Source organism: Pituophis catenifer, unplaced genomic scaffold, assembly GCF_029215685.1.
Source record: "Pituophis catenifer annectens isolate HBS135680 unplaced genomic scaffold, rPitCat1.0.hap2 SCAF_5, whole genome shotgun sequence".
NCBI classification, from domain to species: domain Eukaryota; kingdom Metazoa; phylum Chordata; class Lepidosauria; order Squamata; family Colubridae; genus Pituophis; species Pituophis catenifer.
In genome coordinates, this window is record NW_027256885.1 from 9430042 (window position 1) to 9450706 (window position 20665).

The window sequence follows — 20665 nt, forward strand, 5'->3', positions numbered from 1 at the left end:
CCCTTCAGAGATAATCTAGCTGAACCCGCTTTTCATAGTCACCTGATTCCCACAAGTTGGTTCTGCAATCCGACAGACAGCTTCCTTCCTCTCATGTCCTATCACTCTCTGTCCTTGGCTTATAGTGTAACCTAGGTATTTAACCTGGGGCTTCACCAACTGGGCTTTCTGCCTTGAGGCACGATATCCCTTATCCATTAACAGATGAAGCAGTTGGTTGGTATTGTCCCAACACGTTTCCATCGTTTGCCCAGTTACTAATACATCATCTACATATTGGAGTAGTACATCTCCATCTTCGCAAGGCTGAAAGTCTTCTAGGTCTGAGACTAAGGCTTCACCAAAAAGGGTAGGTGAATTTTTAAAAGGGCGCCATCTCTGACTATTGGGGGCGAGTCGTTGGCCCCCACAGATGGGGTTCGCAACTTGGGCGTCCTCCTGGACTCGCGGCTGTCTTTAGAAGAGCATATGGCGGCCGTGGCCAGGAGGACTTTTTATCAGGTTCGCCTGATTCGCCAGTTGCGTCCCTTTCTGGATCAGGACTCGTTACGCACGGTCACTCATGCCCTTGTCACCTCACGCCTGGATTATTGCAATGCTCTCTACATGGGGCTCCCCTTGAGGAGCACCCGGAGGCTCCAATTGGTCCAGAATGTGGCCGTGCGGGTGGTAACGGGAGCGATGTGGCGCTCCCATGTGACCCCCCTCCTGCGCGAGCTGCACTGGCTCCCAGTGGTCTTCCGGGTGCGCTTCAAGGTTTTGGTTACCACCTTTAGAGCGCTCCATGGCTCAGGACCAGGGTACTTACGAGACCGCCTTCTGCCACCAGTAGCCTCTCACCGACCAGTTCGCTCGCATAGAGAGGGGCTCCTCAGGGTGCCGTCGGCCAAACTGTTGCAGGAAATGAAACGAGACTAGGCCCAGCTCTCCAATGCAGGAAAAAGTTTATTGTGCCCAAAGGCAAACAAAAAGTCTGAACGCCAATGGCTTCTTCTGGCCATGTATTTATACAGTTTAAAGGCAAAATTATTACAGAGAGTGATGCATTTCACACGTAGAAGTTACCCTTTAATCTATCTCTAGGAAAGACATAACAGCCCTGTTCCCACAGGCTCAGGTTTCCAGCTCCGAAGCTCAAGACATAAGAAAAGGAGATAAGGAGCTCAAAGGCACCTCACAAGCAGTAAAGAGGACAGTAAGGAAAGCAGTATTTCTTCTCTAGAATCTACATGACATTTGGGGTGCAATAAACATTAAACAACAGGATGTATCTGTTTAGGGTCAGTTTGCCCTTTTACAATTCTGTACCTACGTCAAATACCGTTTGTCATCTCAGCACTTGGCACGGAAGAGGCACTTCTGTCTTGACCAAAGATTTGGATTTCTAATATTTGAGTTTTATCCCAATATCGAATCTTAGCCTGGCTCATACCCCCCTTTGTGACTCATCTGTTTATCCAGACGAGTCACACCATAGGTCCTCTTCCTGCTGGAGCCGTTTGTAATCCCACATAGCCATCACCTGAGCAGTTGTCTTACGTTCCACCAGCAAGGATAGACTTTTAGAAATAGTCTTAACAAACAGAGGTAAGAGACATGGGAGAAAAATACACCCTACAGCTATTAATCCCACCAGGCCAAAAATGGCCTGCAGGCCAGGTAACTTTGGCCACCATCCTGAAAACATGTCCTGTAAATTAAGACCTTTCCAAGTCTGGACTGGCACATGAGCTATTTCAACCATTTCGCCTGTTATTTCCTTAATAGCCTTTCCGCTTTTATCAACCTCTATACAGCAGTTAATCAAATTAAACTTTCCACATACCCCTCCTTCCTTGGCCAACCTATTCTGCATAATATATGTCCTCGATTTGACACTCTCCCTAGCTAATTGAGTAAGACCTGTTACAGTTTCGTTGGTGATGATTTCAACCACCGCTTGCAGACGAATTAAACGGTTCAGAATGTATATAGGGGTCCAATAGCCATACATGCCATCTTCCACCCATGTAGCTGGTCCATAAACCTCAATAATTCGCTCTGCAGGCCATTCTTCACTTCCCCAACTACGTCGGTTACCTCCAACCCTAACTTTTCCTATTGCAGATGTATCTACATGTCTTCTTTGTCTTAAGTTTCCCACCTCATCAAATACCGAGACACCTAAAACCTGTCGAGTTTTAAGGGGAAGCAAAAAGAATCCTGGGCCAATTATTCCCAGGACACAAGCTCCACACCAAGATTTCGGTAGAACCCCATATGCCATTTTACCACATATCCAGTATAGTCCATCAGGAGCCAGCCATTCAAGGGCCTGATTACCTGGACACTTTAAAAAAGATAACCCGTTTACCTTAAACAGGGCCATTTCATCAGTTCCCTCTGTGGCATTACCTCCTGACCACCATACCTTACTTTCCCATTTTCCTGTACATATGAGGTTTCCTACCTGATGACAGCCTGCCACAATTTTTCTCTGGAAACAGACATTCCTCACCAGACTAGTAGTCAATGTCCAGTCTCCATCCTTACCCTTATTATATGACAGATTACCCTTATGGTCCATTTCTAAGACTTTGGAATAATTTAATTCCTGGGCTTCCCATGGCCATTTCTCTCCCATGTTAGTTCCTCCACATACAAAACAATTCGATACATTCAGAGTGTGGGCTATGTCTTCTGCCAATTTGACAAAGGTATTTGTTACATAGCTAGGGATTCCGGGTATATTCAGCTTCTCCCTTTTCAGATAATATTACAAGGGGACTTCTTCAGGATTTATTACCAAATAATGTACTAGCACCTCCTCTATAATTTTCACGTCACACTCTACCTTACAGCTCATACATAAAACACAATCAATACAGTGAGTGCAACAACAACACTCACACCCACAATTACAAAACCAACACATTTAAAGAAAATTCTCTTGTCTGTTCTTTTGCATCAAAAGGCAGCTTCCAGGGTATCCTAAGCAGGGACTTCTTTCATCTGTAAGAGGTTCACACTCCGCAGCCGGTTGGGGAAATATTAGGGATCGGAACGACTGAGAAATCAAATGGGTCCTGGTTGTCCACAAAACCATTGCTTATATCTGTAAAACACAATAATCAATAAAGCTACTACCCCAATTACTCAAAGTGCCCACACCCAATTTTCCTCCCACATGAATCCGCAATGATCTTCAATCTTTCATCAGGATCCAAGTTCCGGACTAATTCAAGAGAGCAGGTGCTCCATCCTCTTTTTTTTTTTTTAGCTTACAGCGGGTTACATCGGCAGATATACATCAAGGTAACCTATATATAAAATACAAAAGCTTTCTTCAAGCACATTCAAATGTCAGTTCTGTTGGATGTTGTTTGTCCACGGACACTTTCCAGCTGGTGTCAGCTGCTGCTTTGACTCGTGTCCGATGGATCCATGATTTTGATCCTGCAATCTTAATAGCAAGTGGAGAAGTCATAATACCAATAAAAGATCCCTTCCATCTTCCACTTGGTCCCCAGGTTCAAATGAGTGACATTAAGTTACTAATCTAGGGGGTACTTATTCCATCACATATCGTTGGAATCTCTCAATTTGCTTATTAAGTTCTTGTACCATCTCCATATTCCAAACCCCCCCTTTATGACCTAAATCAGGCCACCTAACATACATATTTACCTTATTTACATGGTCGGGTGGAATAAACCTCCAATACCTGTAAACAATCATGCTCAGAAACAGACTCCATAGGCAACAAAGTTGCTGGATTTAATCGGTTAGACACCACCAGACACACCTGTGGATTCTCACTCCTAATTGCCTGATATTTTGTCAGCCTTTGCCCACTAATCCACAAATGTCCCTTAGTATCCAACACAGACTGCTCCTCATGAGGGGAGTGCATGAGTATAGGACAAGAAAAAGTAAGTTTATTACAATTCTGAATCAATTCTGCACTTGCAGCCAGCACCTTCAAACAGTGGGGCCAGCTTTTTTGGCCCCCCCTTTCCACTCAAGAGGTTCCACATTGGCTCCTTTGGTGGCTCATCAAAGCAAAGTTAGGGATCCAATTACGGCAAAAGCCAGCTAATCTTAAAAAGCTTCTCAGTTGTCTTTTTGTTCGGGGCCCTGCCAGCATCAGGACCGCCCTTTTCCGCCCTGGTCCTAAAGCTCGATGACTCTTATATCGTATCCCAAATATCTAACTTTCCTTTTCACCAACTGAGCTTTCTTTCTTGATACCCAATAACCACACTCTAATAACAAATCTAACATCATTGTGCATTCATCTTAGTATTATCCCATCATAAATCCTCTGTCAGTCCTGTTGATCCAAACATCATCAACATATTACAGTATTGTGTCTCCTGGTTGTTGAGGCACATAATACTGTAAGTCTCTAGCTACCGCTATTCCAAACAACGTGGGGGAGGTCTTAAATCCCCGAGACAGCCGAGTCCCAGTATATTGCATTTTCATTCCTGTATAAGGATTCTCCCACTCAAAATGCAAACAGTGACTGGCTTACGGGGTGAATGGGAATTGGAAAGAATGCATCCCTTAAATCAACAACAGAAAACCACTCAGCCCGGGTGGAATTAAACTTAACAGGGTATATGGATTTGACATGGCCGGGTGTAAAGTTACCGTGCCCCGGGCGGTAAGACCCATCTGACTGTTTAATTGGGATAATTGGAGTATTCCAGGAGAACTAAATAGGCACCAAAAACCCCGCTTCCAAATCTCTGAATGCTTTCATAAATAGCACAAATAGCTTCCCAAGAAACGGGACGCTGCCTTCTACTCACAGACGCCACTCCAGGTTTTAGTTCCACCCCCACTGGAGGGTGGCGAGCTGCAAAACCCGGCAGGTTATCCTCAGTGCACATCAAACAACCTCCAAATCTCCTCCGGAGAATGCCTTATGGTCATTCTCTAACTATCTTCATCAAAAGAAATTGTTGCCCCTAATTTGCTCAGCATATCCCTGCCTAGCAATGGAATAGGGCACTCAGGAATGTACAAAAATTCATGCTGGATTTCAGCTTCCTTAAAATCACACATCTCTGATTTCAAGACCTACCACCCCATAATCTGCCCTGATACCCCCTGAACCTGGATTTTATGGGATCCGGGGGGCTGCAATCTGCTTATTTACAACTGATCTTCCTGCTCCCATATTTACCAAAAACGTTCTGTACTGACCCCCTATTTTCATTGTAACTAATGGCTCAGGCGGGGGTTCTTCCAAGCCTGGTCCCCCTTAATCTGACCAAGTCATGTCTGCCAATCCAATACTTTCCGCTTTCTGCTGCCCTGCGCCCTCTCCAAATCCTCTACCAAAACCCCAACCTGAACTTGTCTGTCCAACCTTCTACTCAAACCTCTCCTCTGTCCTCGCTCTCCCCTTCTCCCAGAGAGCTGCCCACGCATCCCTGACCCAAAATCCACTCTTCTCATCCTTCTACTTCTCACCATCTGTCTTGGGCATTCCTTTTCCCAAGTAATTTTATTTCTATACCACCCTTCTCCCGAAGGACTCAGGGCGGTGTACAGCCTATTTTGTTTTAAAAAAACAAGACAAACACCTATTTAAAATAATTAAAAATATTAAATGGATTCGGCTCAATTTAAAACCCCAGAAATTTAAAACATCCAATGTAAAATTATGTTGCTAACCCAGCCTGGCGAAGCAACAGGATCTTGAGTACAGGTTTAATTAAGCGTTGTTAAACCTCCAAAAATTTCCAGAAAAGAAAAAAATAAAAATAAAACGTATTCAGAGCAGAAAGGAGAATGTATCTGCATAGCTTTGATATGTTAATGAAAGAGGCTTCACAGAAAGAGGAGGAGGGGTGGGGGGTGAGAGAAAGGAGAAAAAAGTTTTTTTTTTTAAAAAGCATCTCTTTTCCTCTTTCTTCCCTTCAAAGGAAGGGGGGGGGAGAGAAAAAAAAAACCCTTGCATCCCACTTCGCAGTGCCCCTGCCAACAAACCAGCCTTTTTATTCATCCGTGCCTCCTGCTCTTTCTTCTCCACCTACAGCCCCCACAGCCTCCAAATCATCCTCCTCCTCATCATCCCCCTCTCCCGCACTCTGACTGCTACCTCTAGGCGAATGACTCCCCTTGACTTCACGCCAGGATCACTCATACGCCTCTGATTTCCTCCTCCGCTCCCTCCAGCAGCCCGCTTACTTTTCCTGCCTGCTCAGATACACATAACCCGACTGTTTCAGCCCTACATTGCAATAAATCCTCAGCTTTTTTCAACAGGGCTCTCACCCATTGATCAATATATTGAAATTGATCAGGATATTTATCCTGATTCACTACAATCACTCCCCACAACTTATCCACTGTTCCTTCCCTTAACCATCCCTGAGGGGGAGGGGGTCAGCCCATCTCCCTTTGTGGCCACACATGTTTACATAAGAATTTTAATTGATCCTTTGATCCTTTCGGATAGGAAGGGTTGCTAAAATACTTGTCAAAACCTTTTAACATGCATGCCAACGGAGTATTTGGCACGCTCTGAACCCCATCCCTTCTATCACACTGCCGTCGACTCATAGCCCCGGAAACTCACGGCCACTAATGAGAAATGCGATGGCTTAACCACCCACACAACCTGACATGGACTTCATTAGGGTAGCCACCCCGAGTCCGAGGGAGTGATCAAATCCCTCCGTCTGTCTTCAAATGAGACAGGTACAATTCTTTTACAATATACTCACTTAAAACGCTCCCACTCCGTAGATTCCTGGCCAGGAATTTGTTCAGACCACCTTTCCTGCACCGCAGGGTTCTTGGACTCGATCAGAGCACCGTCGGGGCCATAGGGATGTCGCTGCTGTCTCCCGGAGACGTATCTCCGCGGCGCCTGGAGAATGTTCAGGAGCGACCTCCCAATGGTCCTGAGGGGTCGAAATGGCCCTCAGCGAAATATCGCCTTGCACCTAGTCCCGGCCGGAGTTGCCAGCTGTTGCAGGAAATGAAACGAGACTAGGCCCAGCTCTCCAATGCAGGAAAAAGTTTATTGTGCACAGTTCAAACAGCCCAAAGGCAAACAAAAAGTCTGAACGCCAATGGCTTCTTCTGGCCATGTATTTATACAGTTTAAAGGCAAAATTATTACAGAGAGTGATGCATTTCACACGTAGAAGTTACCCTTTAATCTATCTCTAGGAAAGACATAACAGCCCTGTTCCCACAGGCTCAGGTTTCCAGCTCCGAAGCTCAAGACATAAGAAAAGGAGATAAGGAGCTCAAAGGCACCTCACAAGCAGTAAAGAGGACAGTAAGGAAAGCAGTATTTCTTCTCTAGAATCTACATGACATTTGGGGTGCAATAAACATTAAACAACAGGATGTATCTGTTTAGGGTCAGTTTGCCCTTTTACAATTCTGTACCTACGTCAAATACCGTTTGTCATCTCAGCACTTGGCACGGAAGAGGCACTTCTGTCTTGACCAAAGATTTGGATTTCTAATATTTGAGTTTTATCCCTGTCAAGTATTTGCAAGCCATTGGCACATATATCATACAGATACTAGTGGAGGCAGAAAGTGCCCCCACCCCTATGTGGAGAGGAGGGGCTTACACTGAGTATAAAACCCCCTCTAACCTTTCCACCAAGCTCTCTTTTACGTTTGTTCTCCATGAGACATGATCTTTGATAGGGGTAGCCACACACGCTGTGTGCCCCCTATCCTAATGGATATTAAGACAGCCTTTGTACATAGTTAATATGTTTTGTTATATGAATAAATACATTTATCACATTTATTCATGCATCTGCCTTTGGACTCTTCTATGCTCCTGGGTGTTTCTACGATCCCAATTTCCACAATCCCAATATCGAATCTTAGCCTGGCTCAAAACAATGTCGACTGGCGGCCCCCATGGGGAGACCCTTCTCTGTGGGGGCACCTGCCATATGCAACGAGCTCCCCCTGGAGATACGGAGGATCCAAGACTTACGCATCTTCCGCCGCGCCCTAAAAACATTTTTATTCCAACAGGCTGGTCTGGCCTAACTCTCCCTTTTAAATTGGCTTTTAAATTGGGTTTTAAATGTTTTTTAGATAAATTGGATGTTTTAATTTGTTTTTGAGCCTAAATTATTTAATCTATTTTTAATAGTTTTTTAACTTTTGTATGTCGTTGTATTTTATTTTGGCTGTTCACCGCCCTGAGTCCTTCGGGAGTAGGGCGGTATACAAATATGATAAAATAAATAAATAAATAAATAAAATAAATCCCTGGGGAAGCCTGGTCCAAGCATACTGCCTCTTTCGACCTGTTACTGGGTCTTCCCATTCAAAAGCAAACAGTTTCTTACTGTCTCTATGTATTGAGATGGTAAAGAAGGCATCCTTCAAATCTACCACTGAGAACCAACTGGCCGAGGCTGGAATCAAACTCAAAAGAGTATATGGGTTGGGCATAATAGCATAGATAGTGACCGTGGCCTCATTCACAATGCGTAAGTCTTGAACTGGCCTAAGAGAACCATCAGGTTTTGGTATGGGTAGAATTCGGATGTTCCAAGGGGACTGTATTGTTCTTAGAATGCCTGCTCTTAAATATTTGGTAATATGATCTTGTATTGCCTTTGTAATGGGGCGAGGATAACTTTTCTGCCTAAGACGGACGGGCACTGCTAGAGGCTTCATTTGTATAATTATTGGAGCATGGTGTGCAGCATGTCCTGGTGGGTTATCTTCTGCCCATAACTCCGGTACTTCAAACTCCTGCCAGGTATTGGGGACTTGACCCTCTTGAGCCAACATTACTCACCATATTTCATCTGGGGGGGTGCCTCATTATTAATGACATCTTGTCTTCATCAAAGGACAGAATAGCTCCCATCTTTTTTTTTTTTTTTTTAATTTGATTTATATGCCGCCCTTCTCCGAAGACTCAGGGCGGCTTACAATGTGCTCAGCAATAGCCTTCATCCTTTTGTATATTTATACAAAGTCAGCTTATTGCCCCCACAACTGGGTCCTCAATTTACCTACCTTAGAAAGGATGGAAGGCTGAGTCAACCTTGAGCCTTGGCGAGATTCGAACCCTGCAGTAATTGCAGGCAGCTGGTCTTAATAACCAGCTTAATAACAGGGTGCCTTAAACCCCTGTACTACCAAGGCTCTTCTTACATAGGATGTCACGACCCAGAAGGGAAACCGGACACTCAGGCATATAGAGAAACTGGTGTTCTATATTTCTTCCATCTAGGGAACATTTCAGGGGTTTCAGCATGGGGCGATGATTTATGAAGCCATTAACCCCTTGGATATTTATTACATCATTAGAAAAGGGAGCCAGCAGCTTTGTAATTACAGATCTAGATGCCCCTGTGTCTACTAAGAAGGTTACATTATTGTCCCCCTATTTTCATTTGGACCAAGGGTTCGGGGGGGGGGGGCTTGACTTAACCCTGGTCCCCTTCAGTCTTCAGGCCTCTCATCCACTGTGGCCAGGCCTATGGCTTCCGTCCATTCTTGGAAGCGACTTTGCCCTCTGCCTTGGAACCCATGGGGATGCACTCCTCTTCCCTTTCCTCCTCTCTGAAAATCATCTTTATCTTTCTTTATCTTTTATTGAATTTGTATACCGCCCTACTCCCGAAGGACTCAGGGCGGTGAACAGCCATAGAATAAAACATATAAATACAAAATTTAAAATAGAATAAAACAAATTAAATAATTTGGCTGAACAAATTTAAAACCCCAATAATTTAAAACCAAATTTAAAATTTCCATTTAAAAAGGGGAAAAACTTAGGTCAGGCCAGCTTGATGAAATAAGAATGTCTTGAGCACGTGACGGAAGGTACGCAGATCCGGGATCCTCCGTATCTCCGGGGGGAGCTCGTTCCAGATAGTAGGTGCCCCCACAGAGAAGACTTTCCCCCTGGGGGCCGCCAGTCGACATTGTTTGGCCGACAGCACCCGGAGGAGCCCCTCTCTATGGGAGCGTACTGGTCAGTGGGAGGCTATTGGTGGTAGCAGGCGGTCCCATAAATAACCAGGTCCTAAGCCATGGAGCGCTCTAAAGGTGATAACCAAAACCTTGAAGCACACTCGGAAGACCACTGGGAGCCAGTGCAGCTCGCGCAGGAGAGGCGTTACATGGGAGCGCCATGTTGCTCCCGTCACCACCCGCACGGCCGCACTCTGCGCCAGTTGGAGCCTCCGAGTGCTTCTCAAGGGGAGTCCCATGTAGAGAGCGTTACAATAGTCCAGACGGGAGGTGACGAGGGCATGAGTAACTGTGCGTAAGGAGTCCTGATCTAGAAAGGGACGCAACTGGCGGATCAGGTGAACCTGATGAAAAATCCTCCCGGTCACGGCCGTCTTCTAAAGACAGCTGTGAATCCAGGAGGACACCCAAGTTGTGAGCCCTTTCCATGGGGGCCAATGATTCGCCCCCAATAGTCAGCGATGGCACCAACTGAATATATCGGGACGTCGGAAACCACAGCCACTCGGTCTTGGATGGGTTGAGCCTGAGCCTGTTTCTCCCCATCCAGATCCGTACGGCCTCCAGGCACCGGGACATCACTTCAAGGGCATCGTTGGGGTGGTCTGGGGTGGAGATGTACAGCTGGGTGTCATCAGCGTACTGGTGGTACTCCACCCCGAAACCACGGATGATCTCGCCCAGCGGCTTTACATAAATGTTGAACAAAAGGGGTAAGAGGACCGATCCTTGTGGCACCCCATATATAAGGGGCCTTGGGGTCGACCTCTGCCCCCCTGTCAACACAGACTGCGACTGCTCGGAGAGAAAGGAGGAGAACCACCGTAGTACGGTGCCTCCCACCCCCAACTTTTCCAACCGGTGCAGCATGATACCATGGTCGATGGTATCAAAAGCCGCTGAGAGATCTAACAGGACCAGGACAGAGGAGCACCCCCTGTCCCGAGCCCTCCAGAGATCATCCACCAATGTGACCAATGCCGTTTCCGTGCTGTACCCAGGCCTGAAGCCCGACTGGAATGGATCTAGATACGTCCTTTCATCCAGGTACTGGGGGAGCTGTCGTGCAACCACACTCTCAACAACCTTCACCACAAAGCGAAGGTTGGAGACTGGACGATAGTTAGCCAATACTGCCAGGTCCAGGGAAGGCTTCTTGAGGAGAGGTCTCACCACCGCCTCTTTCAAGGCGGCGGGAAAGACACCCTCGCCCAATGAAGCATTTATAATCCCCTGGAGCCAGCCTTGCGTCACCTCCCGGGAAGCCAGCACTAACCAGGAGGGGCATGGGTCCAACAAACATGTGGTCGCGTTCAGTCTACCCAGAATCCTGTCCACGTCCTCAGGGGTCACAGGATCAAACTCATCCCAGATAACATTCTCAGGACCTGCCTCCGTCATCCCCGCTGGATCTACCCAGTCAGAGTCCAGATCTTCCTGAATCTGAGTGATTTTGTCATACAGATACTGAACAAAATCCTCGGCTCTTCCCTCCAAGGGGTCCTCCCTCGCTTCCTGGTGGAGCAGGGAGCAGGTCACCCTAAACAGGGCGGCTGGGCGATTATCTGATGATGCAATAAAAGCAGCGAAATGGGTGCATTTTGCTGCTTTTATCACCACTAGGTAATTCTTAATATGAGATCTTACCAGTGTCATAGATCATAACCTCCCGAGTCAAATGACCACGACCTCTTCCTCTATTTTGTCCACATCCCAGTCCTTTTATTTTGACTTCAAGTGTCTTGGGACATTCTTGTTGCCAGTGGCCCTTTTCCTTACACCAATTACACCTGTCTCTTTCCCAGGCTTTGGAATTGTTTGACAAAGCAACTGCCAACAACTCAGCCTTGCGTTGCATCCTATCATCCTCCTTCTTTTCCTCCACTTTGTCTCTATTCACATAGACTTTACGTGCGATTTCCATCAATTGGCTCATGCTCATCCCTAAGGTGCCCTCTTGCTTCTGGAGTTTCCGCTTTATGTCCGGGGCACTCTGGGATATGAAGGCCATGGCTAACATGCGGGCATTGTTGGGATCCAGGGGATTGATTGGAGTGTATATCTTATAAGTCTCAACAAGCCTTTGAAAGAAAGCCTCGGGGCTTTCCTCAGTCTCTTGTATTACCAAGGAAGGCTTGGACATGTTTACTGGAGGTTTAGCAGCTTGTTCTAAACCTTGAAGGATCAGTGCCTGATAATCTTGGAGGTAGACCATGTCATTATAGGGGTCCCACTGTGGGTCCCATCTTGGAAACCGTTGGGCTAATATAGCCTAGAGGTTTCCCCCGTCCATGGGTTTTAAAATTTTACCAATGGCACTACTTAATCTCTCTCTCTCTTCACCATTAAGGAGAGTGGTCATCAACTGTTCCAAGTCCTGCCAGGTAGGATTGTGGGTCTTTATAATGACTTTAAACAGGTCCACAACCTCTTGAGGTTTAGCTGACAGTGGTCCATAATGTTGTTTCCAATTTAATAGGTCTGTTGTAGTAAATGGGACGTACTGGAACAGAGGCTGGATCTCTGCCTGGCCCTGACCATCTATGATTCTTTGATCTACTTGATGGAGTGGGGCCAAGAACTGGCTTCTGGTTCAGGCAGCAATGGGAGAAGTCCACTGGGGTGACAGAGGAGGGAATTTACAAGAAGCCCTTTCCAACTTAGGTGTCTCCCTCTGTCCTTCATGCTCTACTGCCTTTTGGACTTGACTATTAGGTGTCTCCTTCTGTTCCTCATGCCTTACTGCCTCTTGGACTTGGCTATTATCATCGTTGACATTTGGCTGTTGTCCTGGTTGATAAAGGGGGGCATATGGAGGGGGATTCTCCTCTTCATAGGGTGAAGTCTTTAAAATAGGTTTCTTTTCAGGGTGACTCTTTCTGACCTGACATTTGGGATTTCCTCTCACTCGAGCCATGCAGACTCGCATGACTTCTATTCGGCATTTGTGAAGTCAGTCAGGGTTCTGTTTCACTACCATTTGCCACTGGTCAATATATTGGTACTGGTTTGGGTGGCCACTTTCTGCGTCTGTTACGATCTGATGTACTTTTGAAATGATGTCAGGGTTAAAACTACCCTCAGGCTTCCACCCCACATTAAATGTTGGCCACTCATTTTCACAGAATTTCTTTAAGTCACCTTGATTGGCCTTGGGTTCTCCATAATCCCCACTGAAACCTTTCTTAAAATTCTTCAACATACATTGAAGAGGTGTTCGGGGAACACTTCCTTTGCCACCCATTTTCTAAGACACTGCCACTGACCTATGGTGTCGGATGTTCCAATGGTCACCAATAGGAACTGCAATGGCTTAACCACCCACACAATTCTAGAGTTTCATTAGGACACGCCGGTTCCATTAGGAAGGGACGTTCCTGGACCCAGGGAGGTGATCAGGCCCCCTCTTCCACTCTCAAGGAGCGGGCCTACAATTCCCACAATACTTGCCTGCAGGCATCTTCTTTTCTCAGCCAGCGTTATTTATAGGCTTGTCTGGATCTTGTCTAGTTCTTGGATCGGTTGGAGCCACCGAGTACCCCAGAGGGGGTTGTCTGCCTCCTTCCAGAGAAAAACTCTCAGTGTCGCCTGAAGGTTGGGCAAGACGGCCTCTCCTGGGCACCGGCTGGTCTGTGCCGTCCTCAGCGAAATATTGCTCCAACTCCTGCCTGGCTCGCCAGAAATGTTGCAGAAAATCAAAGGAGTCAGATTTCGAAATCAAGAAAAGCTTTTATTTTGGCCAAAAAGGTTCAGACAGAAATATAATCATCTAACATCTGAACAAAGTTCTGTTTAAGACACACATTCTTATAGTCTCCAAAGCAGCAAAACACGGAAATATGTGAAATCAGTCCTAATGGCTAGGCCCCTTGTTGCTGGGCAGAAAAGCTGATTCATGCTGATCCATGTGGTTTTTAGTTCTGCATTTTGACATGGAAAGAGAAAGTTTGACTTTTTGAACTCAGCAACTGTCTCTTACAATAACAAGTCAAGGGACCTTTAGAGATCATCCAAGCCAACCCCGTATTATTTCACTCTTATATCCAAATTTCACTTTACATCCTACTTTATAAGGAAACCATGACCCCCCCCCCCCCCCGGCAGCAAGTTGTCTGAATGTAGTTTCTGTGTGACCTCCTTTGGGGGCACCTCACAAACACACACAGAGAGACAGCTTCTTTTTTGCTCCCCTGCCCTGGCAGTGATTACCCACCCACCTCTCCCTTCTTGATCCCACATATCTCACACCAGGAAGGTGTAAGTTAACAGTTATGAGTTAACTGTTAAGGCACCGGATTGCAGCCCTTGGAGCAGTGTTTTTCAGCCTTGGCAACTTGAAGATGTATGGACTTCAACTCCCAGAATCCTTGACTGGGGAATTCTGGGAGTTGAAATCTACAAATCTGCAAGTTGCCAAGCTGAAAAACACTGCCCTGCGGGATGGTGAACCAATCTAACACCAACATTGTCCAAGAGGCCCTTCCCAACTCAATGCTTTCCAGCTGAGTTGGATTTCAGCTCCCATAATTCCCAGCTCATATGCAATGGGAGTGAAAAGCTAGCAGGTCTAGAATGTAGGACTCGAAATGGAAGCTGGTTCTGGATAAATGGATATTATGCAGTGGTGGGATTCAAATAATTTAACATCCGGTTCTCTGCCCTAATGAATGGCTGGGTAGGTGTGGCTGGGTGGTCATGTGACTGGGTGGGCATGGCCAACGTTACCATGCCTGGCCCCGCCTCCTGGCTGCTCGCCTCAAAGGCCTCAACAAGATACAATTTCCCTCTTTATTTACTACTACTGAACATCACTTAACAATGGTGGCAAGGAAAATAAAAAAATGGAGCAAAACTCACTTAAATCTTGCTTAGCAATGGAAATTTTGGCTCAGTTGTGGCCATAAGTCAAGGACTACCCCTAATGAGAATGTAGGATAAGGAGCCTACTTTGCTCACCCCTTTGGGGTGACTTTTAAGAAACATTTCAAGACTTGAAAAATTTTGGGCGCAGGTAGTGGTGGTGTCACCGAAGCGGGTCTGCTGCTCTCCTAGGTTGGTGGGGCAGCTGCGCTCGGCCAAGGGCCACCAGAGGGAGGTGGGGAATCTGAATGAGGGTGGCACTCCTGGCGAGAAGGCCCTTTGGTCACTTCTCACATGAGGAGACGGGATGCTATAAAGCCTCTACGGTCTCGTGTGGTGCTACCCGGCTGCCTCGGGAGCGAGGGGGAATAAAGAGGCTGTCAGCCCCAGCCCTGCGACGGTACTTGGGGCCGCCATTCATGTGAGGATCATCGTTCCGCTGCTGCACGCTTTCACTGACAACCCTTCCTGTGTGCCTGCTGGGTTGTCAGCCCTGAGGCATGCCTCTCACTTCGACTCCCCAGCCGCATGCTAGATGACTTCAGGGGCATGCACTGAAGCAGTTTCTCACCATCCATCACTTTAAGGAAAGATGGAGCAGCACGGAACTGGAGCGGCTTGCGATGGATTGGGGAGGGAGAGGGAGGATACAGGTTAATTGGATAATTGAGTGATTGCACTGGGGTGGAGCTGTATGCTGCTTAAAGGGTGATGGGGAGCATGGAGCGTCAGCTCTAACAAAGATTCCTTTCTGTAACACTTTAAGGTGGTCAGTTAGTACCGATATCAGGATAAACAAACTTGGTTACTGCTTTTGCATGCTGAGGGGTTTTTTTCCATACTTTACAGAACCTGACAGATTGTTGGAGCTCACTTCAAACAGCAATGGCTGAGGGAACTATTCCAGGTCTGGAAGCAGCAGACCTGGAGGAATATGTTGCAGCAACAGAGGTAACTGTGGTGGGCATGCCGGAGGATGGGGCAGAGGCTATGATGGATGTGCAACCAAAGGAATGGCCAGCTGTGGCCCAGGGGCCGTTGGAGGCATCAGAGAGGCTACCTGAAGGCCGCGGGGTCGCTGGGACATGGTGGTTGGGCTCTCTGGAGCATTGCGAGCCCTGGGTCTCGACTGCTGCAGGTCCTGACCTGACACCATCAGGCACACATTTTTCCCAATGGAGGGAGAGGAGAATCTTGGAGGAGGACAACTGGAGCTACTCCACGGCTGTGGGTAGCCAGACCATTGAGGTCCTGCAAGAAATGTATGGGGTTGCTCGGTTCTGGGGTCTGGGGCCAAGTGGTGGTTGGCATGTTACCCCTTCTGCACCCCAGCTTTCGCCTCAACCACACCAACTGGGAGAGAGAGGTGTCCGGTCCCCTGGTGGTGTCCAGCACATTGGGCCTTGACCTCAGCGGGCCTTGACCTCAGTGGGCCTTGACCTCAGCAGGCCTTGACCTCAGCAGGCCTTGACCTCAGCAGTCCGTAGGCCAACCGTGGAACAGGCACGAGTTGGCAGGGAAGGTCGTGGTTTAGGTGGGGAGGGCCTTAGGGGCTACCGAGACCATCAGATGCATCAACCAGTAGCGGGACTGGGACCAGCTCTGCAAGTACTGGGCCGCTGGGACCCAGTGGCTATTAGAGTGACCTTCAATAGAGAGTCAGGGAGGGTGGCTTTGTTTATTGGCCAGGTGTTGAATCACATGGATAGGTATGGACACCTTTATCCCTCCCAGTGGGACCATGTAATAGCAGTAACAATTGTAATGGAGGATGAGGGTGTAGAGTGGGTGGCCAGCCTCTATGGAGAGCGTGCGGTGGAACTGGGGGACCTGGGCCTTTTCCTGGGCGCTCTGCAAGAACGTTTCGAGGATGAGACTGTAGCATTTCAAGCTGAAGGAGACATTTTAGGGATTAGACAAAGGGGTCGGCCTGTTAAAGACTACATCCAGGACTTCCGCTACTTGGCAGGTCGGGTACAGGGCTGGCCTGAGCACTTATTAGTGCACCACTTTAAAGGGGGACTTGACCGAGTACTGAGACAGGTGTGCATGTGCCGAGGCTTACCACACTGGTTGCAGGCATGGTATCAGGCTGCTATAGAATTAGACACTGAGTTTAAGGAGGACCGTTTGCCCAGAATGTGGGTCTCTTGTGCTCCAAAGGGCTCATTTAGGCCTAAAGAACTGGTAGTAAATCAGCCCCTGGAATCAGGAACTAAGGCTCTGGTTACGAGAACGGGGACAGATACTCCGACCAGGCCACAACTCACATGCTTTCGCTGTGGGAAGCTGGGGCATCAGGCGGCAGAGTGTACTACGACGGCCACAAGACCATCACCCGGAACTCCCAGTCTGAAGCAGAGTACCTCTTGGAAATCCATCAAATCCTGGTCGGAGACGTCACGAGGGACTCAGCAAACTACGCCATCGACCCCAGGGAACATGACAGACCCTATGCAGGAGGCTCCAGACATGAGTGGCAGCGAGGAGGATGGGGAGGTAGATCCCATGGTGAGTAACCCCATCCAGCCGTTTGTGATCCCAGTGGTACTTGAGGCTGCTGGGAGACGCAAGTTTACAGCTCTTGTAGACACTGGCTGTACCCGATGCCTCATAAGTGCTGGGGTGGCTGACAGCCTGGGGGTTACTCTGTACCTGTTGGCCCGACCTATTAGATTCCAACAAACGGATGGGTCATTATTGGGGGGGCCGATCTGCCACACGTTATGGGGAGGATGGCCCTAGAGATAGGAGCCCATCGAGAGACATGACGCTTTGTCTTTGTTCCAAAGATAACTGTGGATATAGTACTTGGACTTTCGTGGTTAGATAAGTGGGGCCCCACTATATGGGGGGGGGGTTGCAGGCATCTGAAGCTCAGCATAGGACCCACACCACCGGCACACGAAGACAGATGTTTGTTCCCAGAGCAAATCACCGAAGGGGAGAGGAATAGGATGCCAGTAAACACCACCATGGAAGTGGGTTATCCTGTGGAATACAAAGACCTGCAAGTGATCTTCAATGAACAGGAGTGTGACAACCTACCTCCTCATAGGGCCACTGACTGTGGGATAGAAATCTTCCCTGGGGCTGTTCTCCCGAAACCTAAAATGTACTCAATGAACCCCCAGGAGATGAAAGAAATGAGGACCTATATTGACAAAAACCTAAAGAGGTGGTTTATTCAGCCTGCCAGGTCCAGGGTGGCTGCTCCTGTCCTGTTCAGGGAGAAAAAGGATGGAGGGCTTCGTTTATGTGTGGATTTCAGGGACCTTAATGCAGTTTGTGTAGAGCATCCTTATCCCCTGCCACTCATGAAGGACATTTTGGCCAGGTTAGCAAAGGGTAGGATTTTCACGAAACTGGACCTCCTGGAGGCATACTATAGGGTGAGGATTAGGCCCAGGGATGAGTGGAAGACCATCTTTAACTGTCCCCTGGGTAGTTATCAGTTCAGAGTAATGCCTTTTGGGCTGCAAGGGGCTCCCACCGTGTTCATGCAGCTGACCAATGAGGTGCTGCATGAACACCTGTATAACGGCCCGACCCCCCACAGCCAACGGTGGCGTCGCCTGGCGAGATCTGTCCGCAACTCTTTTATAGTCCTCCTTGGCTTTCTCCAGATACCATCGCACCAACTGATGGATGGCCTGCAACTTGGACAGATAGTCTTTAGCTGCCGGCACCGGGGAGTCAAGTTGCATGAGGGGAAAGAACTGAGGATGATATCCCACATTGGCCAGGAAAGGGGTCGTTTGCGTGGAGGTGTGCTGAGAGTTGTTGAACGCGAACTCTGCTACTGCCAAATAATCCAACCAATTGTCTTGTTGCTGGTTCACGAAGCAGTGCAGGTATTGCTTCAGAATGCCGATAACTTTCTCAGTCCCGCCGTCAGTTTCCGGATGATGTGCCGCCGACAGGCAGATTTTCACATCCAAGGCCATAATCAGCCCTTTCTAAAACTGGGCTGTAAATTGAGCCCCTCTGTCCAATACGACCCTATCAGGTAGGCCGTGCAACTGGAAAACGTGTTGGATAAACATGTGGGTGGTGGCACGATCCCTTGGTAACCCACAACATGGAATGAAATGCGCCATCTTCGTCAGCATGTCCACCACCACAAACACGGTCGTGAATCCAGAAGACAGAGGCATATCCATCAAGAGGTCCATGGAAATGGCACCCCAGGGTCTCTCTGGTGTCGGCAATGGCTGGAGCAGCCCTGGGGCAGGGGCCTCCTGTTACCGACTTGGCCTGTCGGCAGCGAACACAGGACATGACGTAGGCCTGGACATCATGTCGCAATCGGAGCCACCAAAAAGTGCGAGAAACTAGATTCAGTGTCTTAAAGAGGCCGAAGTGCCCCGCCGCAGGATTATCATGGCACTGTGACAAGATAAGTCCCCGGAGCGGCCCCACCGGCACGTATAGCCTGTCGCGGTACCGCAAGAGTTCCTCGGTAAACTTTCATGGAGAGGCGGGCCCTATCTCTTCCTTCCGTTGCTCCACGTAAGCATCGTGCCGCTGCGCTTCCTGTATCTGAGCCCGTAAATCCACTGGTTCCTGAACCACAGAGAAAGACTCTACAGGCAACACTGTCCGGAGCGTAAGCGGGTCTTCGAATGTGGGAATATTCTGGTTTCCGCGAGAGCACATCTGCCCTTTGGTTGCGACCACTGGGGATGTATGTAACGCAAAAATTGAACTGGGCAAAGAAGATGGACCACTGAATCTGGCGTTGGTTCAGTTTCCAGGTGGTCTGCAGGAACTCCAAGTTTTTGTTGTCCATCCAGACTTCAATTTGATGCCGGGCCCCCTCCAGAAGATGTCTCCAGGCCTCAAACGCCGTCTTTTTTTTTATTATTAAAAAGTTTTAACAAGTATTACAGCAATTTTTCCCATCCCTCCTCCCCCCACTTCCCTCCAACCCCCCTCCCCCCACCCCCACCCTAGACTTCCCAGAGCAAAAACAGGGTATAGCATAACAAACATAAGCTAAAATAAGCTAACTTTCTGTAGTCCCCAAACTCCCTCTTGCTCTTTAACTCCCCTTTCAACTAACAAAACATAATTCAAAAAGAAAATATTGGTTTCATTCATAAGCTATTTGGAACTTTTTAGTCTGATATTTGTTTTGAATATAGTCAATCCATCTTCTCCATTCCGATATATATCTTTCGTTTGAATGGTCCTTCAAATACGCTGAGATTATAGCCATCTCTGCTAAGTTCACTACTTTTAGTGTCCATTCTTCAATAGTAGGCAAGTCTTCCTTCTTCCAATACTGTGCCACCAAGAGTCTGGCTGCTGTTATTAAATTTAAAATCAACTTAGTCTCTATAACAGTACAATCTGTAATTATACCTAACAAAAAGAACTGTGGAATAAATTTTATCTTCTTTTTGAGAATATTTTGGATAATCCACCATATTTTTATCCAAAATGCCTTAATTTTTTTACATGTCCACCATATATGATAATACGTGGCATCATCACATTCGCATCTCCAACACTTAGGTTGCAAACTTGGATACATACAGGCTAGCTTTTTGGGATCTAGATGCCATCTATAAAACATTTTATAAAAATTTTCTCTTAGGTTTTGGGCTTGCGTAAACTTTACATTTCTAACCCATATTTTTTCCCACGTTTCCATCATTATTGGTTCTTCAATATTTTGTGCCCACTTTATCATACAGTCCTTAACTAACTCCGTTTCTGAATCTATTTCTACCAATGCATTATACAACCTTTTTATATGCATTTGACTTTGATCTCTAATCTGTTTTACCAAATTCTCCTCATTCTGCAAAATACCAATTTTCTG

The 20665-nt window shown here is 47.3% G+C and overlaps 1 protein-coding gene across 1 annotated transcript in view; it reads left to right on the forward strand.

The window, feature by feature from the left end:
* Positions 1 to 18945: 18945 nt before the first annotated feature.
* Positions 18946 to 20665, forward strand: part of LOC139317567 (paxillin-like) — an 83582-nt gene continuing 81862 nt past the window's right edge. Inside the window, exon 1 of the mRNA XM_070944663.1 lies at positions 18946 to 19119. Coding sequence (XP_070800764.1) covers positions 18946 to 19119 — 174 coding nt within the window. The remainder of the gene's footprint in view (positions 19120 to 20665) is intronic.